At 33.9% G+C, this 27,554-nt stretch overlaps 2 protein-coding genes across 8 annotated transcripts in view; one reads left to right on the top strand and one right to left on the bottom strand.

The window, feature by feature from the left end:
* The window catches only part of LOC126698846 (G-type lectin S-receptor-like serine/threonine-protein kinase RKS1), a 141,335-nt gene that overhangs the window by 77,830 nt on the left and 35,951 nt on the right, over positions 1-27,554 (bottom strand). The window lies entirely within an intron of this gene.
* Positions 17,535-26,120, top strand: LOC126698856 (26S proteasome non-ATPase regulatory subunit 12 homolog A-like). Of its 4 annotated transcripts, XR_007646614.1 has the most exons (12): positions 17,536-17,942; positions 19,851-19,962; positions 20,667-20,782; positions 21,403-21,427; positions 21,496-21,568; positions 22,301-22,451; positions 22,583-22,639; positions 22,812-23,008; positions 24,128-24,227; positions 24,299-24,411; positions 24,531-24,708; positions 25,613-26,120. XR_007646614.1 is itself a non-coding variant. In XM_050396365.1 (8 exons), the coding sequence occupies exons 3-8, from the start codon at positions 22,437-22,439 to the stop codon at positions 24,592-24,594; spliced, it is 546 nt and encodes a 181-aa protein (XP_050252322.1). In that variant the 5' UTR covers positions 17,535-17,942; positions 19,851-19,962; positions 20,667-22,436; the 3' UTR covers positions 24,595-24,710. The 4 variants fall into 4 exon arrangements, 1 of the variants encoding a protein (XP_050252322.1); XR_007646615.1 differs by lacking the exon at positions 21,496-21,568; XR_007646613.1 differs by lacking the exons at positions 21,403-21,427; positions 21,496-21,568.

Raw genomic sequence — 27,554 nt, 5'->3', positions numbered from 1 at the left:
TATCCACATTATGTTTGCTCTATTTGATCAAAGTGTGAAAAGAAAAGAAAGTGAAAGGCAAGAATTGAAAAAGGGAAGGTTAAAGTGGTTGAAAATTTGTAAAGGCTACGAGTGGTGTGGCTACTGGGATTCGAAAAAAAGATGAATTAATTCTCTTCAAAAAAAAAAAAAACACTCCACTTATTGAGTATAGCAACAATATTTTCATCAGTATGAGCATATTGTCGAGAAAGAGCTATGGTGTGGATCTTGTGGATACCTCTTTTATTGTTTTTTTTTCTACCAAGTATTTTCCCAATTTGCTTTGATTTTCCATATCCATTTCTTTCTTAGCCCTCACCCTGTGGCCTGTCATTACAACCTTGATCAAAGACCTTTTGATCTCTGATTTTGGTGTTTGATTACATTAGTGGAGAGGATTTCTAAAAATTAGACTTATGGGGTTAAGTTTTGAGAGAATTCTTATGATTTCAGTTGTTCTACTTTTATCTGAATTTGCTGGTGGTTTGGAGTTAAATTGACTATTTCACACACACACGCAAGGACTTAGCTTTAGGTTGAAGTAAATGCTTAACTCTTGCTTGACAAATTGCTGAATTTTTTTGATTGATTTTCTTGCTATCTTTGATGTTAAAAGAGTAAGTTACTAGTGATGAAATCTAAATTCAGATCATGGCTTGGTGAGTGATGATATTTCTCTATGAGGTCTAGTTGATATTGTCTATAGTTGTCTTTTATTTTATTTTATTTTTTTTTAGGACAAACAAAGTTCTAAGTTTGGGGGTGTTTGATGACTTGCATAATTTAGCATAATTTATCACTTCTCAACTTTAAACTTTAGTCTAATTTTATTTATTTTTGTTGATTTTAGACTTCATTATTGTTATTTAAATTTTATTGCAGATTTGAAGAAAATGAAGATTTATTCAAATAAAGGAGACGTGAAGCAACTAGAGAGAATATTGGGTCTTGGATGAACGGAACTAAAGGAAGATTTCTTTTTGACCTTAGAACTTGGCAAGAAAAGTGGGTCCCTCTGGGTTTTGATAGGCCGAAACTAAAAGGGGAGACACGCACAAAAAGACCAACATTTTTGGACTAAAAAGACCAACGTTTTGGGCTAAAAAAGAGCAACACGTTTAAGAAAGAAAAGGGAGCGCAGAACTGAAAGAGAAAAGAAGAGGGCGCTGAACTGAAAAACAGAGGATGGCGCTGAACTAGGAAGACGAAGCAGCAGAGATGAAAACGAGAGATTATTTTGAGCATCCATTTGTCCTTACAATCTTCTCAGATACATTATGGTGAATTCGTTTCTGTTGAGTTTAATTTTTAGCATGAACTAAATCTTCTTTATTCTAGGAAAACGATGAAATCTAGTTCTGAACTATGCTTACTTTTCTATGTTAATTTGAATTAATTCTCTTCATGTTGGTCTGATTTATTCTGAGCTTATTGCTTCTAATTAACTGACCATTAATTAGATGATTTTGATCTTATGATTTGCTGTCGAAAGAGGGAATTATAGGATAGATCTTGAATGTTTCGGCATAGGTAAATATAGAGATCAAAAGACTTGTATGAACCTATGTAGTATTAAAATCGTTGGTCTTAATGCTGTCTTGCTTTATTAAATTGCATATTCTTGTGTAAAATGATGAACAAGAATGTTTCCAATTGACTGTCGAAAGAGGCTTTTGGATCAGTTTGGAGATTGCTAACAAACAGAGAGAATTAAATCCAATTAGCTAGATGAGTAAAGCATAGTGAGGAATTAGGTGAAATCGATTTCCTAGAAGTTTTCCCCCCATTAATTTGATCTTCGAGCAACATCTTTCTTTTCCTTTGCGCATTTTCTTTAAATTGATTTTATTTTTAAAAAAAACCTTAGTGATTTATCTAAATAAAACCAAGATTTGCATAATTTTGGTATTTGTCAAAAGTAAGTGACCAATCCTTGAGGACGATACTCTTCTCATCACTTTACACAAAAAAAAAAAAAAAAAAAAAAAAAAAAAACTACGATACTGTGCACTTGCAGTTTTGCATTGATCAGTATCATTTGATCTTGCAAATGACAATGTTGAAACTCTGGATTTTGGATAGCTTGAGTGGTATCATCAGCTGCAATGGTGATAATCCAATGCAGAGTAGGTGTGGTTTCATCGAGATAGCCATAGAGAGGTTGCCCCATAAGGTAAGGAACAATCTGAGCTTTCCACAGTAGGTAGTTGTCGCGGGTAAGTTTGATGGTGATGAGATGGTGAATAGTAGTAAGTGAAGTGGGAGAAGGAGAAGTAGCAGTGTTGACAGTAGAAGTTGATGAAGACGAGGAAGCCATTGAAAAAAAAAAAAAAGGACGTATATCACAATAGCTCTGATACCATGTAAAAACAGGATAATTGAATTTGTTTTCAAGCCTTACCTTTCACGGTTCAAGGCATTTCATTTATAGAAGAGTTTGTTACAGATTCAAATTCAAATACAATTCTGACTTATCACATATATACAAATTCAGATATACTTCTATCTTATCACTTAGATACAAATTTAGATATACTTCTATCTTATCACTTAGATACAAATTCAAAATACGATTCTATCTTATCCTAATCCTATCTCATCACAATCCGAGATTTATATTTTGAATACTATAGCTGTGATACATCATTAACTAACATCAGTAACTCTAGCTGCTTATGAATTAGCTACTATCCTTGACAACTACAGTTGTATCCTTAACATGTGTAAACATTCTCAAACCCCTACAGCATATGGGAAAATGATGTATAAGCATCTAACCACATCCGTAAGCAGAAAGTGAAGTGTTTCTAACTAACCTTTAGTCCACGAGCCATGTTACGAGCAATATTAAAAAGATCTCGATTTCCAAAAAGATCCCCAGTTCACTTATCAACCCCTACTTGCTTCAAGATGAACTGGACAAGCTGTCATACCATGATGGCCAATTTTTCAAAACCAGTGAATTATCTAGCAACTAGCAAGAAACACAAAAATTTCAACATATTTGCAGCTTTACTAAAGCATTAAAGCATGCAAAACAGAAATGCCCGTTTGCTTATTTTACCCCTGGTTTGTACTTGGCAGAATGAGAAGCTAGTTTGTTGAAAAGTTGCATCAATTGAACAAGGCTTTCCTTCTCGTAGAGCAAAGCATAAAGCATCACTAAGCATAAATGGTCAATATCAGATACACTTTCATTGTTTAAAAGATTTGTCACTGCCTGCATTGAAGTTTGAAAAGGGAAGAAGGTAATTTCTCAACATTTGAGCCATATACTAGATATTTCCGGCTCTAATTTCAAGCATCAAATTCAGGAATCTCAAATCATATATCAATAGGTAAGTCTATTGACACCAAAAAAGTACCAACTATCACATCTCTCCCTCCCTAGTGTTTACTAGTGTGCCCATGTTAGCGTACATGCCCGGGGGGGGGGGGGGGGGGGGGGGGTGTTTGGTTGAAAAAGTCTCTAAACGGTGTTATGTAGCACAACTCAATATCAGTAGATGAACACTTTGTTTCAGACAATAACTTGAAGGGAATGAACTTTTTTTTTTTTTTTTTGAGAATGCGAAGGGAATAGACATGATATGCTAATATAAACAATAATTCAGGAGACCAAATAGCATTATAATCTTGTAACACAGAAAGGAAAATTAGGTAATCAAACATAAGCAATATTTCTTGCATAGGCCTTTCGTTTTTATGAGAAGGCATAAATTTTGTGTTAATCCTACTAGATGATGTCACTAACTGCTAATCGCCTATGAAACTTCGAATAACTTACATAACACCTCTAGAAAACCTATTTATCCCCCCCCCCCCCCACTCCCCCAAAAAAAGAAACTGTAAGGACTCCCCCCCACCCTCCCCAAAATAAAAAATAGATCCATAGCCAACCCCAAAGGACTAAGGCTTTATTGTTTATAACAATGAGGCTAAACCTAGGTTTTGTTGGTTTCATCAAGGAAAGAAATTTAAACCCTAAATTCAAACATTGGGCATATCAAAAACTTGTGGAGAGCTTAAAACTAAGATGTGACTTTTCTCCCAATTGACATGGAAACATAGACACAATAACACCCAAAAACACTTGAAATTAGAACTCCCCAGAATGCCCAGCACATGTTGTTTAAAATCTTCCGCTTAATTTTTGCAAAATGAACCAGAGATGCAGCTTACCAAACCTTAATTCCTTGAGTTATCCATTGGTCTAAACTCGAAGGGAAACTAAAGGAAATTTCCCTTAACAGTCCCTGAGTTGGATGGGGGCGTCCTATTCCCCCTAACATGCTCCCTACGTCACAACTTCTTACGTAAATGATCAATCTCTAGCCTGAGATTCCTCGTTTCTTCATCATGAGAGATATGACTTCTAGGCCACAAATGACTTCTGCTAGTATGATCCGTTTAGTCCGTTTCAACCCGTACATTAGGAGTTCGGTTAGCCTCTCGATCCCTTCTTCTCTCCAAGCTAACAAAATGGTCTACACATTGCGACCACACAGACTCCTCTCTATTCTACCTAGAGCCTGCCATCTCTTCTCTTTGCTATCAAAAAGAAACCCTGACTAACAAAGATTGTAGGTGCCTTTTTCCACAAACGGCACCAATTGTAAGGACTAGGATTGTGGTCCAAGCCCACTTAGAGCAGTGTGACCCAGTACAACAAGCCCAAAACAATAGATTTGTAAGAAGATGGGTTTTATGAGCCAACTACAATGCAGAGTAAATACAGACTTGTGGATAATTGGGCTAGTACTATTAATATGAGTGCAAGAGACGCAAATTAAGCATAAAATCTTCCTTGAGCAAGTTTGAGGAGGAGTTGTTCATTAAAAATCACTATTGATACTTTTACAATGAGATTCAGTTTTCTCTACCGTTCTCTATTTCTTGTGTCAAATGTGCATCCCCTATTTCTGTGGGATTCCTTTCCTTATATAGTCCCTCCCATTGCATCTTAGCCCTCCATCTCCATGTTTCAAGGGAACCATTTGGATACTTGTCCTATCGAGACCCTTCTAGAGGCGGTAGAGGGTTGAGCTGTGAAACTATTCAGGTGTCTTTTCGTCATAAATGCGGCTAGTTCAGTTGGTGTAGTGCATTAAACGTGGAGGTGGCAGTCACCTTCCTAGATATTTCCTCCTTCTGTTACTTACACGGCTTTGTTGTCTTCCCTGAAGCTTTACTTTCTAGTGTAGGCAGTTACTTAAAGTATTCCCAAGGTGTCTTTGCTTCTAGGGATCCTCGGTCGGTGGACCAGTCTGCATTTTCTCCTCGAACCTCTCATTCACAGCTTTCGTCTGTTTCCGAAGGATCTAGACGTCTTCCCTCCTCGGACCTCGTCCACGTGTCAGATTTTGGTTGACATATATGTGGATCTTTATTTATCCTCAAACAGGGCCCATCGCCAAGTAGGGAACTTAGGAAAGTTTAAGATTTTGGTTTGTATGATTTATAATGCTCTTATTATGGATATTGTCTTGATAATTGTCAAATTGAAGTTTTTGATATTCTCACCCACCCCCCTCCTCCCCCTCTGGTTTTTAACCATTGGAACTATATACCTAGAATACTATCTTAGGATGGAATGAGTTTTGGTAAATGGTTAAGTAACTTTGTGATTACAATTTTTGTTATGTTTATAGGCTCTTTGTGTATGTGACTAAAGAACTGTCATTTCAAGTTTGCTGGACTTGTATGTTCTGAAGCAATAAGAAAGTTATATGTTTTTCTATGGCAGAGTCAATCTGGGAAGCTACGGTATGAGCTTAGTCAGGAAGATTTTGCAAGGGATGTTGTGTAGCTTGTGAGGGGAGAGGGTGGTATAAGTTGTGCGGCTCATGAATACTTCCATTCCCAATGTAAATATCATTGGAGAGTCTGGATTAGGGGTTCTATGCTTCGATTTAGTGTGCTTGTTTCCATTTTTCTCCCATATAGATAGTGCAGAGTTCACAAACTAGCCAGCTCCTATCTATGAGAGGATGGTCAGTGAATTTGATCGAGAGGGGAATAAGCAAGGCAGTGGATGTCATAATCACTGGATGCTTTTCCAACAGAAAGAGAAAATGAGACAAGGCCATCATCAAGTTGAGGCAAATTCAGGTGATAAATCAGCAATAAGTTTTATGTTTAAGTTTATTGTACCGTGAATGCCAACATGGGCATTGTATTAATTCTATCTTTTTGTACTATAATTTTTAAATTATTAGAAACTCATGATGATAATGATATAAGATTATTATGAATAAAAAGCTTCCTGCATTAGTTTATGCCCCAATTCTTTCTTCTATCAATTTTGTCAATTGCTTTGCTTTTATTTGATATCCTTGATATTATTCATTTGTTTCACATTTTGGCTTGAAAACTATTGTATGAGATTAATTTTGAGTAAGGGTTTAGGGGTGGGCAGAATCAAGGGTACAAAGGAGTAAGATAATCAAAACTTCTTTGGTTCTCTCTCTTTTTCTTTTTTAATTGGTGTGCACCACTTTTGTTGAGGGACTTATACTTGGATTGTTATGCTCAGGTGTAAAACTTGAAGGAGACTGTTTCCATTTTCACAAAGTTTGAAGAAGGTTTGATTAGTGATGGTTATGAGTGTAGATGCCTACAATGGTTTTTTTTAGGACTCTGTTTCCTTTCTCACAATATTGACTTTTTCTTTTTGGTTCTTAATGTGCTTTTGGAAGCACCTCTTTGCTGATTGCTTATTTGTTGAAAGTAGATTAAAATATACTTGTATTTAAATAAATTGAGGAGTTAAAAAGTTGTACCTAAGCAAATAAGCTAAAAGAAAAGACTTGTGGAAAGCAGTTGCAGTTTTTCATGAATATTAAAATTTACCGATTTCGTGTTCTTACATTCTGAACTTTATTCTTTGGCTATAAATGGATAAAATGATATGTTTCAACTTTACATTATGCATTATAGAGCCTTGTCAATTTCATTTTTCCTCCCTTTGGGCTTAAGGCAGGATATTTTACATTATGTCATTGTTCATAAACTGTTTTTCCCCCTTTGTCTTTGGATTCAAAAAGGTTCACATGATTACTAGCTTATGTTGCCTTGAAAGTTTGTGTTTCTTCTTTCATTAGTAGAGAAACTGGTTGGGATTTAAGAGATTGATATCAAAATTTTGTGGTATAATATACCCAGTCATGGTATATTGGTATTTATACCCAGTCTAGGTATTAAGTTGTAGATAACCTAAGCACTAGGAAGATGGCCTTCAATCCCAACTAAGTTGAATCCAGATGCAGATCAGCATGCACTAGATGAACTTTGCTTGAACATGCTACGTGGAAACCACGTTTTGCCCATATAGGCTCATACCCAACTTTCAACTTTGCCCAGTGCAAAGTGGAGGGATTGTCACATCAGGCATTTTAGTCACAATAAATCAAGCCCAAAGTCCCCAGAAATTCCTTCTGTATAATGTTTGCTGTTGTATATTTGAACTTGGATTTATTTTTAAGCAGTTTAGCTGTCCCACCTCCATAATAAACACTCCCAAATTCATCGATTGGGTTGTATGTCATTATCTTCACTTCATGAATTTTTCTGAATAGCATATTCCGATATAGGTACCATTCCTTTGCCATGATTGACATAGTTCCAATCCCTAGAGGTCCCAGTTCTTATTCTTGTTCTAGCTATAAGATGGTCCATATAAGTAGTATGATATCGGTAAATCAAACAAATATATCTGTTCTCATTCAACTGCTTTAAGCCTTTAACCAGTGGTTTGGCTGTGTTGCTTGTGATTTTAGAACTCTGTTTATTGCATCTATAATTAATTTTCTCTCCATTTTTAGTACGTGCTTTGTTCAGGCATGAGATTACCAATCTAAATACATAGTCACATGACTTGTTTAAATGATTGAATGAATTATGTGATTAATACGCGCAGATGGTCTTATGAACTATCACGTAATGAGTTAGAGGAGATTCCTTCAACCTGGTTTGATGGAAAACTTTGTCCTTGATGGAATTCAATGCTGTAATTAAAGTGGCTTGAACTGACTTGACTCGTCTCTTGCTGGTTCATGACTGGTATGGTTTTGTACACGTCTCCAAGCTGATGTGTTAAATCTAGCTTGTTGGGATGAAATTATTCAATCATGTTGTCATTGTAAGCAATGAAGAAAATGTGAGATTAGGTATGTTTGTAATGATAGTTGGCAGGGTTTGTTTGATCCTAAAACATCCCACATGTAATGATCTCGGGAATGTTCTTTTCACCAGCAAGCATGTTGTACTTTAGTTTTTTGTGAATAGATTCAATAGACATGTGTGGTTCTAGTGGGCCCCTTCCTCCCAAAAAGATTAAAAACACATTCATTTTTATTTTACTGGTCACTATCAAGAGTAATCTGTACTCTAATACTCTCAATCTTTGTTATTGTATTTGGTCATTGCATGGACCCTTCTTGAATCCACTTTACAGACAAGGTTATGTTCAGTAAAAGAGAAATTGTTGCAAATTTAGTATAAAATCAACTATACATAATTTGAAATAACTTTGAGTTATTTTATGTTTAATTTAAATACAAAATGGATGTTAGCTTTATTTTTTTTCATGTTTAATTTAATCTTAAGTTTTAGTATATTTTGTTATTTTTGAATGGTAAAAATATTTAGGTTCATGTTTTGGTCCCCCAATGATAAAATTGTGGTTCCATGACTCCGTCTTTGCATAAATTATTGAAATTTCGATCCTCATGATTGTGGTGCATAGACTTATCAGATTGGGAACATTTTATTTATTCAAGGCTGAATAAAAATATTTCATTGAAATTTGAAAACAAAGGAAAAACAAACAAAATAGAAAGGCCAACTTAGTGGAATCCCAATTCCCAAATCATCACCCTTAACTCTAATTAAGATCCGATAGAGGATGAAAAACAAGTAATTTTTGTTGGGCCTTTATCCTCTCTTTTTTTAAATGTTCATTAGGGTTTTTATTAGTTGAAATTTCCAATGATCTTGGTAGCAATTTGATATCTTTATTTTTGTCTGTGCAATTTTTTTTTTCCTCACAGGGGATCTTGAATATTTTTGGAACCGGGAAACAAGTGTGTGTATTCTTCTGCCGAACTAAACTCATCCAAAATTTGATACCTTACTTTGTTGTTAGATTACAAAGAAAATTAGAAAGAAATAAAGAAAACTAAAAATTGTTTCAGGGGCTGAGTGTGAATTATGAAAAGAAATTTCATACCTATATATCCAAAAAAAAGGTTCATACCTTACGTTTCTCTAAATCTTACTTTCAGAGAAGTTCATGTAATTTAACTACGAAAAATTGTAAAATCATAGCGTGAGTTATACTATAGTTTAAGAGAATTTTTACAATTTTATTAAAATGAAATTAGAAGAAGAAAAAGAGCTGCTTAGTGCTGGTATTATGAAGAAATCTAATCATGAATTTAGATAATGAAGTTCTTTACAAAACACATAAAAACAAATTTAATGGAATGATTAACAATAATGAAGATATTTATATATAAAACAAAAAAAAAAGAAAAAAAAAAAACCAAACCAATAACCCAAGAAAGGAAAAATAGGCATACCAGATAAAAATTTGACCTTATTCCTAAACTTGACAGTGAACTTAAATGATCAATCAAACGAGTCTCTGCAATCATAAAAGTGCAAAATGAGGATCAACAAACTGTTCCTTTTTTCGGATGATTGAACCTAAAAAGTTAGTAACATGTGATGCCCACATGAATAATCATGTCAAGTTATCCGAAAAAGAAAAAAACCTTGAAATCTTCCTACCACAACACAAAAAAAGCAACAAAGTTTGTATATACTATACTTTACCCATTTGAAATTTAGATGGAGTTTATAGGACTATAAAATTGAATGAAGTTGTTTATTAACAAATCAAACTTAGCTTAATATATAATAAACTTATTTTTATTTGTATGTTTATAAATAAGGTAAGCATGACTATAATTTTGAGGTTTGTCTGGTAAACGAGTTGAATTAAGCAAATTATTTTGTTTATGAACAAGGTTGAGAATAATCAAGTTGAGCCTAGACTAGGTTTAAAGTTTGTTATGGACTTAGCATGAAAAAAAAAAAGGAAAAAAAGAAAAACAACCCTACCTAATTTGTAGGCATACAACTCAGTTTGGCTCATTTACAACCTTATATTTATGTGAAATTATTAGTTTTCAGTTGTATGCTCTTAAGATGCAATATATTCTTCTTCTTTTAAATTTTACATGAACAAAAAAGTTCGTGCTTTACTAATAAAGTAAGATGACCTTACTTGAATTTTTAACTAGTCTAAGCTTGAACATTATAAGTAGGCTTGAGATGAGTGAGAGCTTTGAAAAATCTTAGGGGCTATTCAAGTCATGGATTACACTAACTAATAGCTACCTTGTTGAACTAAATCAACCAACAAATAATAGTTTCTGATGAGTCAACGACAATGATTAATAAGAAATTTGTCAAAATTGATTGACGATTTAAATAAAGTGATTAGTAAGAGATTACGAAAAATACAAAATTTTACTCCAAACCAATTTGATGAAATCTCCTTTGAGCCATTACATTAAGAATTATAATTCATGTGTATTATTTAAACAAGTCATAGGATTCATTAAAATGTTCATATGACTAAAAGTACATATCGATACTCGATAGTCTTTTCAACTATCATGTAGTGGGTTGTAGAAGTGGGTTTTACTAGACACCAACTTGCCACATACTTTGCCATTGTCAATTTGTCATTGCCATCACCAAATTTTTTTTACATTGCCTTAAGTTTCAGAATTTGAATTTACACCCTAACATTATATGCAGTTTTAATTAGCAGCCCTTTTGTTAATTTTTTGTTGATGTGTTTGTTAAGTGACATGTAAACTTATGGTGTGTATTGATTGATCAAATTATATCGCGACACATGGGTTTCACTATTCCACTTCATATAAATAGCAAAACAAAACTTTAATTATTAAAATAAAAAATATTTATTTTCATCAAATTAAAAATAAAAAATAAAAAACTAATATGTACACGGTGGTGAAGAGCGGTGACAAGCACAACTCGAAATCTACAAACTCAGGAACATGGGTTGTGAAATCTGAGGTCTAGATCCAACAAATATGTTTGATATTAGGGTTCTTTATTTTTAAGTTGGCTAAAGGTGACTCATAAATGAAGTTAATGTCCAGATCAATCAAATTGGTTTCTTTCCTTTATTTTAGGTACAAATCTAAGGGATACTAAAAAAAAGGGTACAAATCAAAGAAAAAAAAGGTATTATTTTAGTTTATGCAATTTTGAATTTTAAAGAATTTATTTTAATAATTAAAGTTTCTTTTTATTTTGGCTATTCCTATGACATGGAATAGTGAAATCCATGTGTCATGATTTGATTGAATCAATAGATACATATCATAAGCTTACATGTCACTTAATGGACACACTAGTAAAAACTTAACGGAGAGGTTGCTAATCAAAACAGCATATATCGTTAGGGGTAAAATCTAAATTCTAAAACTTTAAGATGTAAAATACAAATCTTAGTTGCGTGCTGTGAAATAGTGTTGTACATGATTACGTGTATGGTATGGTAGCACCTTTTAAAAGCCCATTTTTGGTATCTAAGCCCATTCTCAGTGAAGGGCTTGGAAAGCAGGCTACATTTTTGGGTTCATCAAAAAAAAAAAAATTGTATTTGGCATTCTTTTTGATTACCCGACGTAGTGTAATTCATATTGATAAAAAAAAAAAAAAAAAAAAATGGCATCACTGAATCACTTCTTGTTTGAAGACAAAGTAAAATCATCATAGTAAGGTCTTAAGAATAATATCATTTAAAAATAATATCATATAAAACAATGTCTTAAACAAAACATTGTATAATATTTAGTTCTTTTTTTGAAAGTGTATAATATTTAGTTCTACCTTTTAACTAAACGAAGGCTTGAATAAGATGTTTAGCACATCTAGAACATCCAAATTTTTATGCATGTTGAAAAGAAATCAATATATCATATCATATCATATATTATCTATATATATCTAAAAGCTGAAGCGTAGCATTTATTATTACTACGCTTCTGTTAAGCCACCTCATCCTCCACGTCATTGCCACATCATTATTTTTTTTCATATTTATTTTTTACCTTTAATTTTTTTAACAATATTATATATATATATATATATATATATTGGCTTTACAAATTCATCTTAGGCTGTTTTAACTTTACATATTCACCTACTTTAATTTTGATATTATAACTTAGTATTGCCTATACATATTTCTCTTAGACGGTTTTAACTTTACATATAATTTTGTCTATTTATCTTCCTTTATTTTGACTTTTCTTATTCTCATCTTCTTACTATAAATTTGTTACTCTCTCCCATTTTATGTATACTTTCCCACACAAAAAGGTTATTTCTCACCCTCCCTCCCTCTCTCTCTCTCTCACTCTCTCATTTTTTGCTGGATTTTTTTTATGAGGTTTGTACTCCCATTGTTTTATTATTGACTAATTTATATGTGTTATTTGATGCAAGTATTTGTTTTATCATTTTATTTACAACACAAAATAGTTTTAATGTTGTTGACCAGATTTAGGGAAAAATCATATTATAATATGTCCATATTTTGTGTTGTTGACAAGTTTTAGTTTATTTGAAAAACAGCAGGATAGTTTAGACAATACAATGAAGAACAGTTAATGTAGTTGAAAAAGATGGTATTTGTGCAATTTCCTTTCATTATTTGTAAATATTTTGTTTAACAAATTAGCAGCAAATTGTTATGTCTCTATTATATGATATTTTTATATTCTTGAGTAATTGTTTGAAGCATTTACAAATATTTTGTATTGTTCATATTCCTTATCTCATTTGTGTATTCTTTGAGATTTAAAAAAAAAAAAAAAAAATTCAATTTTGTGTTTAAAATTATTTATTTATCTACTCATTTTTCATATGTTGGATTAGGTGTTAGATTAGATTATGATAGTATTAACACAATACTTCTTATTTTTACAAAAAAAAATTCTCTAAATTTCCCTTTTGTACTCTTGGTTACATCATTATATATAAAGTTATAACCAACACTTTTTTTTCTTGGGAATAATGACATATTTCTATTGTGTCACTTCAAAATCTTATTAAAAATTTTGAATTTGATTATGCATTAGATATTTGGCTTGATCACATCATGATTGAAATGTTTTACATATTCGGAAGAAGAAGTTTGACTTTGATGTGATTTTTATTTTTCCCTTTCTCTTTTTGAATTGTAATTTTTGTTGATTTTTTTTATAAGTTTTTTGGTGTTTTTGATTGTATTGTAGATACAATTGGATTTGAAAAAGTTTTTTTTTTTTTAACTTGAAAAAGTTTATTTTTTTAAACTAAAAAAAAAAAAATCATATTTTATATACTTTTTAATGATACACAAAATGTTATAAATAATTTTTATTAAAAAATTAATATTTTTACTACTTTTGAATTCTCATGAAAAATTGTATTGCTTTCATTTTGGTACGAAAATATTATATATATTACATCTGTGATTATTCCTATAATAAATGAAAATATGATTATGAAATACATTATTATTTATTAAATTAGTCTAAACTGCAAAAAATAAATTTAATGAGATCATCCTAAAAATATTATCACGCGGAGCACGCGGGTCCGCGACTAGTTATATATAATAGTAGAAGCTAAGAGAAAGTTGATTCCTACAATTAAGGAGGCGGTGACAAATAGGATAACTGACCCATCTAAATTTTTTTTTTTTGAAACCGGAACCAATATCATTAATTAAGAAAAGAAGAATCCAAATACAAAGCATCCACAGCAGGTGGAGGATCCTCCTCCAGCCAAACAATTTCATTGTCAAGTAATCTAGCAAACCTAGCCAAAGAATGAGCAACACCATTAGCACTACGCCTAATACAATTATAAGAGATGGACCTGAAACCTGCAGCCAAACACCAGATGTCTTCGTAGATTAAGCCAAGTCATGAAAGGTCTGGTTGGGCCTGAGTAATCATCTTCATCACCAAAGCATTATCGCCTTCCAGTACTATCTCTGTGAAACCCGCATCAATGGCAAACTCAAGCGCTTTACGGCACGCCATCACTTACACCTCCTTACTGTCACGCACAGCTCCTCCTCGTACCGCTACAGCAGCCATGACGTCACCCTTCTCATTCCTAATCACTGCCCCATACCCTGATGCAGCACCCTCATCAAAGCAAGCACCGTCGAAGTTCAGCTTGAAAAACGTTTCTGGTGGAGGCTGCCATGTCTGCTGTACTGGACCATGATTCGGGATAGGCACATGCAAAGAGTCTTGTGCAATCGTATACTCCTTCAAATAATCAACTGCATGTTGGGCTGATCTTGAGGGATGCTGGAAAACCCCTCCATGAATAACCGTATTCCTCTGGTGCCATATTAGCCAACAAGTAATCCAGAACAGATTCCATTCCTCATCGGAAAGCTTCACCAGAAGACCTGTGACCAACTGCAAAAAATCGTTCTGTGCTGTACCAAATTTCTGAAGTCTACCCAAGCTCCCAGCCCAAACATCTTGCGCCGCTCCACAACTCCAAAGAACATGCAGAACCGTTTCAGTTTCTTGATGACAAAGACAACAACGTGCATTCTCCATCACCCTTCTTCGAATAAGATTATCTTGTGTGGGCAGAATATTAAGACAAGCCCTCCATGAAAAAATCTTTATCTTGCTTGGAACAGCTGCTTTCCACAGACGTGACCAAAGGGACCCAAGTGCTCTGTGCTCTGAAGACTCCCCAGCATTTAACTCATCCTTCCTTAATTGTTTTGCCACAAAATACCCAGACCGGACAGTATATCTGCCTCTTTTTGTAAAAGACCAAACCAACCCATCCTGAGCAACCCGCCTACTTAAAGGAACTTGAAGAATCGCTTCTGCATCAAACTGGTGAAACATGGCCATTATTCTTTCTCTATCCCGCTGATGAGTCTGCCAATCAACTAAATCAGATACTCTCCATTCCCAAATTTCCTCCTCTGGTGGAAACAATATTTTTTTTGTTGGATGGTTTGGTAGCCAGCAATCTTTAAGCACACGAATTGAAGCCCCATTTCCTACTCTCCAATAACACCCTTTCTTCAATATTGGTTGAGCCGCTAACAAACTTTTCCAAACATAAGAGCTATTTTGGCAATTCGTAGCATCAAGAAAATCACACCGCGGAAAATATTTGGCTTTAAAACACCTGTACAACAAAGAGCCTTTATCCTATAACAACCTCCAACCCTGTTTTGCTAACATAGCTAAATTAAATGATTTTAAATCTTTGAATCCCATTCCGCCCTCTTTTTTTGGCTGTGTTAAAAAACTCAAACTTTTCCAGTGAATTTTCCTTTCCTCCCCAACCTGGCCCCACCAAAACCTAGCACACATAGAGTCCAACTCATCACATAATTTCCCCGGCAACTGAAACACCCCCATGGTATACGTGGGAATGGATTGAGCCACTGCTTTTATAAGAACTTCCTTGCCAGCCTTAGAAAGCATTTTCCCCTTCCAGCCCTGCAATTTCCTCCAAACCCTCTCCTTCAGGAAAGCAAAAGTCTCATATTTTCTTCGTCCTATCAAAGTAGGCAGCCCCAAATAATTATCAAGCCTCACCACTTCCTTAACCTTTAATTTGTCAACGATCCATGTTTTCTGCTCCACAGACACATTACTACTGAAATAAGCAGAGGACTTCTCAAGATTTATACATTGGCCCGAGGCTTCAGTATACAACTGTAGGGTATCAGACACCACCTGCACTTCATCGTTATTAGCTTGACAAAAAATCAAAGAATCATCAGCGAAGAGCAAATTAGAGATAGACGGCGCATTTCGACATAAAGCCACCCCATGTAGTCGTCCTTCAAGCTCTTTCCTAGCAAGAAGTGAAGTAAAACCTTCAGCACATAACAGAAACAGATAAGGGGATAGCGGATCTCCTTGTCGAATACCCCTAGAAGGAGTGATATTCCCATAAGCTTTTCCATTTATTCGGACAGAAAAGGAGGGTGTAGTGACACAACTCATGACCCTATCAACCCAAAACTCCGGAAACCCCAATTTAAGCATCATGCCTTTAAGGAAACCCCACTCCACCCTATCATAGGCCTTACATCCAGTTTAAGAGCTAATGCCCCCCTTCTTCCCCTTCTTTCGACTATGCATGGCATGCAATGTCTCATAGGCAACCAGCACATTATCAGTGATAAGGCGTCCAGGAACAAAAGCACTCTGAGTAGGAGAAATTAACTGTGGCAAAATCAGTTTCAACCTGTTCGCCAAAACCTTAGAAATAATTTTATAAATCACGTTGCAAAGGCTAATAGGTCTGAAATCTGCCATTTTCTCCGGTTTCTTAACTTTAGGAATTAAAACTATATGAGTATAGTTAATATCAGGTACCATATGACCAGTATGCAAAAAATCTAACACAGCCTCAGTCACCTCAGGACCAACAATATGCCAAAATTTTTGATAGAAAAGGGCATTCATACCATCGGGTCCAGGAGCCTTTGTTGGTCCCATCTGAAACAACGCTGTTCTAACTTCCTCACTGCTGTACGGCCTGGATAGCACCTCCAACATATCAGCAGACATCTTCCAGTCAACCGCATCAAGGCATTCCTCCAATTTGTCACAAGTACCTGCTTTAAAAATATTCATGAAATAGTTAGAAGCTACCTCTGCTACCTCATCCACCTCTTCCACCCAAACCCCATCAGCATTCTTTATTCCCTCAATAAAATTCCTACGCCTTCGTTGAGAAGCCTTGGAGTGAAAAAATTTAGTATTCCTGTCTCCATACTTTAACCATGACACCCTGGATCTTTGACACCAAAAAACCTCTTGCTTTAATAATAAATCATCCAAATGTTTACTCAGTAAAAGAAATTCATTCCTACTTTCTTCAGTCATTTCGCTAGCATTCAACAGCTCCAGCTTCTTCTGTAATCTTTTAATCTCTTCTGTTTCAGGTTTAGTTTTAGAAGAACCCCATGCATGCAACTCAGCCCCACAACTTTGGATTTGGTCCCTCAAACCACTCAACCCCATGCTACCATGCTCTCCTTTTGTCCATGCCTCCAAAACGGCCTCCTCACAATCATCCCACATTAACCAGCATTAATCAAACTTGAAACCACTAGCCCCCCTACCCCTTACCCGCCTATCATTCATGGTTGCTAATAGAATAGGAATGTGATCAGAAGCATGGCTAAATAAATGGGAAACCAAACTTGCAGGGAACTTTTCAAACCAGCTTTCATTAGCCGTGGCTCTATCCATCTAAAATTTAGACATGTTTAACTTAAAAAAACGATACATTATATTGCTTGGTAATGCTACGACACCGTTTAAAAGCATCTCATTATAAATAAAAAAATTAACCGATTTAAAAGCCTCTCATTATAAAAAAAAATAACCGGTTAAATCTAGACGTACACCAAGATAGAAACAGAGAAAGGCGATGCGTACACGGAGAAAGAAGCAGAGAAAGAGAGGCGACGAAATCAAAAAGTTTCAAGAAACGATTTTTCAGACCCAAAACATTGGCAGAACGGTAAACAGGAGTTTATAAAGCTCGAGTTCGTTGTTTTGCCAATACCCTTACGCGGACAAATTTTCCAGGTGGAGCCACGTAAAATCGAGTTTATGAGACTCGAATTCTGCCCACCATTAAATCACATATCCTCAGCACTTTCAAACGGCTCATTACAAAATCCTCAAAGTTCAAACACCTAAACACGAACCCTTTCAAACTCACTCTCAAGCCGTTCGTAGCCCACCGTTCGTAGCCCGCCGTTCGTAGCCTTTCGTTCGTAGCCCGCCGTTCGTACTCTCTCTTTTCAGGTTCTGAGTTCTCTTTTTTCTTTTTTTTCTTTATGCTTTTTTTGGATTTGTGTGATGGGTTATTGTAAATTTCAGTTCTTTTCTGTTTTGGGTTCTTGAAATTTTGGGTTTTTGTAGCTCAGTTTAGTGGCTGAACTTTGTCTTTTGTGTTTATGTTTGGGTTTTGGGAATTAGTGGCTGAATTGAATTTGTGGTGCTGGATTTTCTCATGTGCAAAATAGTATTTTGCTTGTAGTGCGCGCGAATTGTTCGATGAAATGTAACAGAGAGACTTGGATAGTATTTGCTTTGTTTAGAGTTTTAGTGTTTCATATGTATTTATTTATTTTTTATTTGGTTTGTGTATCGAATTCTTAAGAGTTGAATATAATAAAGTATAGTACTTTGTTTTGGCATTTTACTTAGCCAAGGATTTGATTTGCTAGCTGACTTTGATGTTTGATAACTTAGCTGACATATACATATATTATATATATATATATATATGTATATATAATTTTTATTGCTTTGCTTTACATAAGAGAGCTCTGCCGCTAGTTATTTCGGTTACTCTCTAATTGTGCCACAACAATTGGTATTTGCTTTGTTTGTGCCGGAACCTTTGGATTTGTGTTGGTGCTGTAAATTTGTTTTGTAGTTCTCTCCTTAGTTTGTGCTTTGCAGAAATTTGTATTCTAAACCTTTGGTTCATTGGTTTGGTTAGAGATTGTATTTGGCATTTGTGAACCTGTAGAGAAATCTATTTGAGAGTTTTGTGCAAAGTGCAGCACCTAATCTTTGTATTTGTGAGACTGCTTCTACACATATTTGTATTCTGCAAAATTTATTAGTGAAATTTCTTCATCAGCCGTGGAAGTAAGCTATTGCTGAACCACACAATTCTTGGTGTGTTCGTGTCTATTTTTATTTCTTTTGGGTTGATTTTATTTGTTCCTAATATTTATTTGGAGATCTTTTTAAATTCCAAAATATTTTCACAATCAATCTTGGTAATTTGAGCTTCTGCTATTTTCAACAGAATTTAGTTAAATCTTCACTGGCCTTTCAAAATGTTCATTCTCTGCTTTTTCTTGTCAACAATACCCATATTTAAATAAAGTAAACCGCAATTAATAAAATAGCAGAAACAATTTTTTCAAACCCTAAGGGGTAGTATAATTGGTTGGGCCAAAACTCACCAAAGAAATAAAGGGAAATATTTTCATTTAATCTAAATTGGAATACTGAATATAGTCAGAGTACATGAAAGATTTACTGTGAAAATCATCTTTTTAGTCAGAGTACATGAAAGATTAATGGAGGAACATTGGTGGCCAATAGAACTTTGGATTTGATCACATTTACTTGTTAGAAAAATTAAATATTTGATCTGCGTGCAGGTTGATATCTAAAATATGATTGAAAATTACTTTTGGCAGCTAATTTCTGCACTTGGAAGAATATAAAAATGGTCTTGTGGCCTATGAATGTTTGGTGGCAACCAATGTAGAGATTGAAAGGAGTTAGGAAATACACAAAAGAAAGAATAATGTTAAAAAATATAATCTTATTTACTTACGAAAATAAGTTTAGAATAGGAATGTAGAAGGCCTAAAAATTTTCCGTTAAGGGCCATCCTCTTGCATGGTCAGTTGGTCACATTTTGCTGATGCTCTTGAAGCTTGAATGTTTCTGTAACTCTTTCTTTTCACTTCAAATTTATGGTTCCAACAAGTGTAAACTTTTATTTACCTACATGTTCTTATCTAGTTTGTATGCACTTATAATGTTTAACTGTCATTTTAATCTTGTATATATATATATATAATTTTGAAGGTGATGGAATGAAAATATATGTAGTCTTGTCAGACATTGGCACTAAAAAATTGGGGTTTTCATAACCTTTTTAATTGTCTATACTTTTTGCAGTATGGAGCCTCGGATTGATGAGGAGCCAGAGATAGTGCACCTTGGTCCCCAAAATCAGTCATTGTTGACGCGACAACGATATCATCGATCAGAGGACATTTGGAATGGCGAGGTGAAATATCTTCTAACAACCGCTTTAATTTTTACGTTGTCTTTGACTTTTAGTTAGCAAGTTCTTTCAAAGTTGTATATCTAGTTCTAACAACCGCGATTGTGCCTAATTCTCTAAGGAAAGGCCATTGTTATGTTAATTTTGTCTTATGTCAAAAGTGCTACAGTTTGATCACTAACAGTTGAGTTAGTATTGATTGAATGTATCATCTGTAATGATATAAAATGCACTTGATCTTTTTCTTGTTCTGTTTCTTGGGTTCTTGGCCTGATGCTCAACAGTTTGTGGTGAGGAAAATAAAATGAAATCTCTTTTTTCTTCTATTTATTTATTTGGTTTTCCTGTTTGGCTGCAGAGGAAAAGAAAGAAACAGGTAAAGGACTGACAGGGAAAAGAGATGGAAAATGTCTTTTTGGTTTATGCTTTTGTTTGCTTTGGTTAATAATGAAGTGAAAAAAAAAATGGAATTAGAATGTGGACTCTTGGATTATGAACCAACAAGGGTTTTGGGATTTTTTTTCTTTCAATTCTATATGGGCTTTTCATAATTATTTTATGACCACTTTAAAAACGAAAGTGAAATGTTTGGCCTTATAGTTCATCATCATTTAGGACATTCAAGTGAAAATTAATCATTTTATGGCTTTTTCAGCAAATTGGTTTTGAGTATGATGCTGATAAAAATGTTTGGTCATGGTCATCAGGAAGAGGCAGCAGGATTGGGAAAGATGAGGCATAAGAGATTGGTGAATCTGATTGGTTGCTGTGCTGAAGGAGATGAACGACTTTTGGTAGCTGAGTACATGCCCAATGATACGAGGTCCAAAATATTTTTCCATTGTATTACTCAATATCCTAATTTTCAGCTTCTTTTGAGCTCATAATAGGACTTAAACAGATAAATAGTTGCAACTGATAAAATGGATCTCTTTTACTAACACTTTCTCTGTACGAAAGATCTGCTTTATTCTCTCTCTTCCTCTCTCTTCCCATATAAATGAACTTTAATGGCCTGAGCTCAACCTGTGAGTATATTATTAGAAGCTGCAATAGTAAGTACAATGATTTGTGCTTTTGCCATTATGATATTGTAAATAACTCTCCTTTCCTATATAGCTGCCAACTTTCCGAATCTGAAAATCAAATCAATATTGTTGTGTTTGAAGCTTTAATGTGGTGTCCTATCTGCATTTAGTTTTGTTCCTTTCTTTCTGCTAACACTCAAAATTGCTCAGAAATCAAAATTGATTTCTTTCAAAATTGCTGGGAGTCACCTAACAAATCAAAATTGATTACTCAACTTGCTGAGAAATCAAAATTGATTACTATGTAGTAAGTTATGACCTTATTGCTGAGAAATCAAAATTGATTACTTAACTAAATGTTCCACTCAACTGATTCCACGAAGTTTCACTGATTTTGATTTTTTGAAATTTTCAGATTTCATGAAGCCAGGACACGATCAGTACGTTTATTTGTATTTGCATCTAAATTCTTTTGATATAAAGTTAAAAGGTTGTAGTGGCTTGACAGATGTCGTGTGAAAGGCTCTCTATTAGAAGTCAATGATAGGTTAATCAAGCAGCCGGGATTGCTTAATTCATCGGTGATAATAATTAACCTTTTATGCTAACTCAAAGTTCCTATAGTATAATTAGTTGTATAATATATCTGTCTTGAATTATTGCTGCACTTCAAGTCCTTCTCTGGTTTATAATCATTTTTCATATTACATGTTTACATTAGCTTTTTCACTGGGCAATTTTCAAATTTTTAGAAATTGCAGCATTGTGCTCTTGACTGTCATATTCTAGAGTACAAATTAGTACTAGTTTGCGTCTAGGAGATGGCTTTCTATAGGGTACTTGGGGAAAATATACAATCTCTTCATGCTGCGTTTGTGCATGCTTGGTGTTGTGTTTGTAGGTTACATATGATTTTTTTTTTGTTTTTGTTATAAAGGAGACTTATAAGACAAGTTTTTGAGATGTCTTAGTGTATAGAAAATCAGTTGATTGACACCCAAGGAAATAAGAATTAATATACGAATGGGATGAGAAGTGTGGTGGTGGCCATGTAGAATTAGGACCCGTTTTGTTGGTTGGCTTGTGCCAAGACAGTACCTTGCACTTCTCATTTGTTTGAATGTTGCATGGATTTCCTCAGATGTCTCTCCTTGCTATAAAATTCTATAGGCAATTTGTTGTTGTTTTACTCCTAGGGTATCAACTAGTGCTGTATCTTTATACATGGTGAAATATAATGATTACTGTTTGGAATGTATATAAGCATGGTTGCAATTACATCTCAATCTCAACCAAGCACTTTGTGATTTCAGTCGCCCAAGAGTCTTGTGTAGCTCAATTGGCACATCCTAGTGTTTCTAACGGAGTTAAAAAGAAAGAGCTCGCTTGATCAAGAAACTTGCAAAGATTAAGGAAGAACAGGGGCTTATAGCTGAAGCTGCAGATTTGATGCAAGAAATTGCTGTAAGTTTGGGTTGTCTCATTTGGTGATAGCTTTCTTAAATGTTTAATTCTTATTCAATAATTCAATCAATGGTTGGAGTTGTCCACCCCTTTTTTTTCATATTACACTTTTTGACTATCAAGCTCTACAGGTGGAAACCTTTGGTGCAATGGCAAAAACTGAAAAAATTGCATTTATTCTAGAACAAGTATGTGCCTCTTTTTGTGTTGTTTTTATTATTCTCAACACTTGTTCATTACTGAAAGGTTTTTTTTTTTTTTTTCTTTTTTTGGTGGGGGGGGGGGGGGGGGGGGGGGCGGGGGAAGTGTTATAAAACTGATGCTAACTGCATGTAACTTGATTCAAAAAACAATTTGCAGGTACGTTTGTGCTTAGACCGCCAGGATTATGTTCGTGCCCAAATCCTGTCAAGGAAGATCAGTCCAAGAGTTTTTGATACTGATACTTCAAAAGAAAAGAAAAAGCCTAAAGAAGGTGACAATCTTGTTGAAGAGGCTCCTGCTGATATACCATCTCTATTGGAGTTGAAGCGGATTTACTATGAACTAATGATAAGGTAGAGTAGTTCTTGCATTTTCTGTCTTCACTGCAATTTTTAATTATTCTTTCCATAAATTTCTTTCTGCCTCTTTTCAGATGTTGATTCCTTCACAAAGTTTTTATTGAAGGTTTATACAATGTCAATTAAAATCTTGAATCCTTGCATGCAATAATCTTTTGTGGCTGTAGTAAATGTTAAAGCTTTGTTTGTTGTGGTGAAAGTATTTTGCACTGTACAAGGTTTCAAGCAGAAAATTTCCCAGAAATTTGAGTGTGGATTTGACATTATTTTTTTAAATGGGAAAAAAAAAACCTATAGGGAGAAGCTTAATTTTAATTAATTATAGGGCCTAGGGCCTATATCCTATAGGCTATAGTTTCCTTACTACCTTCCAGAGAATCATATTAGATGCTTGACTTTATTATGCTCAATGAAAAATACGAAACATTATTCTGGTAACTAGTTGTTCAACTTGCCCGCAATTGTACCTGCTTTCTTATTGATCGAATATATTAATGACCTAATGCTCAATGGAAAATTCCATACATTATTATGGTACTGTTTGTCTTCTTTCTACGACAATATCAGATTGATCACTTGGACTTATTTGGCATTGCCACTAGTCAAGTTGGTTTTAGCAGTAGTACTTATCTACTTTGACCGCTATGATATAGATCCATTTTCTGGTTCATACCATTTGATGTGATGAAAGCTGTTGTAGAGATGATTAGTTGTCAAGTTTAAGAAGGGATTTTTAAATTTTATTGCTAGATTGATTTACGATGTGAATGAAAGGTGACAACTGAACTTGCATATGAGCTCCATGAATTCCATATGTTGCACATGCTTATACTATCTGAGGATTGGTATGAAGGAATAATATAAGTGATTAAACAACCAGAAGCCCTAGCACTCTTGACCACTTTTGATACCACCACCTCCGTTACTATTTCTTCATAAACCATGTCAATGTTGATGTTCTGGAAAGATGGCTGAATGAAGACATTATACTTTATCTTTTCCAGAATTGATTCGTATCAGCTGTCTTAGTGGTCCTCCATGTAATGATTATATATTTACTTTAAATGCAAATTAACACACATGTCTTATGCCAGTGTTTCATCAACTTTGAAGGTATTATACCCATAACAATGATTACCTTGAAATTTGTCGTTGCTATAAGGCAATTTATGACATTCCATCTGTCAAAGAGAACCCAGCACTGTGGACTCCGGTAAAGCTTCTTTTCACTTCATCTCTTCCTTTATACTCTTAAACTTCCTCTTGACATTGTTCTACATGTAGGTCCTGAGGAAAATCTGTTGGTTTTTGGTTCTGGCACCTCATGATCCAATGCAATCAAGCCTTCTTAACTCAACCTTGGATTATAAGATTCTTTCTGAGCTTCCAAATTTTAGGTACATATTTTGATGTTAGTGTTGCTTGTGCATCTACCACTGGTGTACTTATTCAGCATCTGCTGTTAATGTTGGTTGATGGCTGAGGTTTTCCCTTTTTTGTTGGGGGCTATACATAGGTTGATGTTGAAGGTGGCCGTCATACTGCTTTCTTCTCAAATTATATGCCTCAATTTTACATGAGGACTGCAGATATAACTGGGAAGGTGGAACTACCTGAAAGCGTAAAGATGGTGATGCCTGGTGATAATGTGACTGCAACTTTTGAGCTAATGGCACCTGTTCCTCTTGAAGCAGGTTAGACTTATTCTTAAATATCATTTATATATATATATATATATATATATATAAAGAATCAGATTAACTTGAGCCACAATTAAAATTATTCAAATTTCTAAACCCAGAAGTAAAAATCTACCAAAAGTGATTTTTTAGTTACTAATTTATCTTGTGTTAAACTCAAATTTTAACTATAAAATTGGATCTATTCTTTACTAAATTTCTTTTCTTGAAATAATATTGTATCAGCATAATTTTTATGTAAAGATTGCATTTTCATTTCTTTAATTAGTAATTACAACCTGTGTGCCTTATAATCAACAAATCATACGATTCAATGAAGTGGATGTTTTTGGCTGCTGGATAAATGATGCTTCTTCAGAATCTATTTGTACCTAGTGCTTAGTTTTGAAATGATTTTCACTTGGTCATGAATAAGCATTTAAACCTTGGTCATTGATTTGATTAAGTTGATTTCAGAAGGTAACTGATGCTATTAAGTCTGTGTGATCAAGAAGACTAATAATCTAATGTGGGTGTCTGTGGAAGCCATTTTTATGTTCAGATGGATCCATTTGGGTGCAGGGAAATCTTAAACTTCCTTTTTTTATTTTTTATTTTTTTTATTTTTTATTTTATTTTTATATATAGGTAAAAATATAGCGGATTTGACATGGCCTAATGGCTAAGGGCATTGTATGAAAGTGATGTTGAATTTGACTTGATGGTTGCTTATAGGAAAATCTCTAATGATGTTTTCTGGAATTTCTTAAGTTACTACCTGGAAAGAAATCCTATGTATATGACGTAATAATTTTCATTTAATTCAATTCATGCTTTTCCATTATGGCATCTTTACAAATCCAGTATCTGATATTGTGGAAGTTTTTAACATATGGCTATTTGTTTGTTGGTTTAACAGGACAAAGATTTGCTTTGAGAGAAGGTGGTAGAACAGTTGGTGCAGGGGTTGTCTCAAAAGTAATTGGCTGAGAGGGCAGTGCACTTCCTGTTGAATTTTTTGTGTCCTCTCATTTGTGGAAAAGTGTTAATAGAGAATGAGGGTGCACTTCTAGTGATAATTGCTGACTTGTTAATAGCATTTACTTTATTGCTTGTTCTTTGACATTTACAGTGAAAATAAATTGGATATTAGATTGGAAATTTCTTGGAAGTGCAAATTATCACAAGATATTCTTGTTCACTTCAGCAGTAATTTTTCTGTTCATATTTGGAAAAAAAAAAAAAGTTATCTTTATCTCTCATATGTAGCTTTTGAAGAATTTTGTTGTGCAATCTATGTTCACTACGAACCATCTTCTTGTTATCTATGATTCAAAGACAAATTTGTAAAGTTAAAAAATTACAATGTGTTTTATTTATAAATTCTGGTCCCAATTAACTGGTTTCTATGGTAAATTTCTCTCTCATTTCTTTTTCTTTTATTTTTCTTCTATTTCATGTGCCATGACTTTTTGGCTAACCAGTATTGTGCTGAGAAACTCCAACCTTGTACTTGCATTCATTTAAGATGGTAATATATAACTATTGACTTCCAGCAACTGAGCTAATTATGTTTCATGAACTGTGTTTTTGTTGTCTAATGAGCTTTCCCCTTAAAACCAAAAATTAGAAGGAAAAAAAGAAAAAGAAAAAGAAGAGGATTAAGATCTTAAAAACTCCATGGAATTTTTATAATCATATCCATTCAGATAATTCGATTTCAGTGCAAAATATGCTGCTGGTTTATAAGTTTTAGCCCATTAGCAATTTTAGTCCTTAAAACTAAAAGTGATTACATTTTGTTCTTAACAATTTATAGTGATCGGTTCGAGTCCTTAAGAAAGATAAAGTGATATTTTCAGTAAGTAAAGTGATATTATTAGTTACAATCTGATTGAAACGCCCCAAAAAAGTCCATGATTCGAACTCAGAGAAAAGTAATCTAATCACCGCTTGCCACATGTCTAAGTTGTGTCGAAGTGTGTGACTTTTTGACATCTCCCCCCCCCCCCCCCCCCCCCCCAAAACACCAATCTTCTTATAACAAAAAATTCATTAATGAAATTTAGTATAATGTTTTACTTGATTCAAACATTTAAAATCACTAATTGAATTAGTTATCTCAACCAAAATTATGGCAAAATATAATCTAACAATAAAATATTTGCAACATTGATTACAAACATCACTCACCTTTTTAAAGAGTCCACTTAATGTGTCATCCTTCTATATTTTGTGTTGAGCTAATATTCCTCTTCTGGGCCTTGCTTGAAGTCAATGCACCTTTAAGTTTTTTGTTAGGTTGTCCAATATTTAGAGAAGCTTCTTCTTGGACTTTTGTAGTTACCTTTTTAACAAATACCAATATCATGACCTTTAACTCCAGCTAAGTGTGCTTTAATCCTTGTAGCACCCCAGCAAAACTACATTCACAAAACTTACATTTGAAACGACTATTTAGTTCTTCATTATACTCCCAAAATCGATCTTTCTTTCGAATTTCTTTTGCCTTACAATAAATGGATAAAGAATATAATATTAGAATATGAAAATTGATAGTAAAATTGGATCAATAGAAGAATAACAAATAATTTAAAATAAATAGATCTATAGAATTATAAAAATAAGCTTTTTCATGAAAAAAAGAATAAGCTTTTTCTATTTTTAAAAAAATATTATATAATTATGTTATGTCTTTTTCTCTCTACACTCTATAGCACATACATATACTATAATTATAATTAAATCAAAATCATATTAACTTTTTGTACGCGCCTAAATTTTAAAGGCTAGATAAGCTTCTTATTTTCTTTTCTTTTCTTTTCTTTTTGAGAGAAAAATAAGTTTCTTCTTGAACAATT

Source organism: Quercus robur, chromosome 9 (genome assembly GCF_932294415.1).
Source record: "Quercus robur chromosome 9, dhQueRobu3.1, whole genome shotgun sequence".
Classification (NCBI taxonomy): domain Eukaryota; kingdom Viridiplantae; phylum Streptophyta; class Magnoliopsida; order Fagales; family Fagaceae; genus Quercus; species Quercus robur.
This window is presented reverse-complemented; position numbering and strand designations above follow the sequence as displayed.

Coding starts and splice junctions, on each gene's coding strand:
- LOC126698856 (XM_050396365.1), top strand. Junction 22,640..22,811: donor TTGCATTTATTCTAGAACAA/GTATGTGCCTCT, acceptor AACAATTTGCAG/GTACGTTTGTGCTTAGACCG. Junction 24,412..24,530: donor TCTGAGCTTCCAAATTTTAG/GTACATATTTTG, acceptor GGCTATACATAG/GTTGATGTTGAAGGTGGCCG.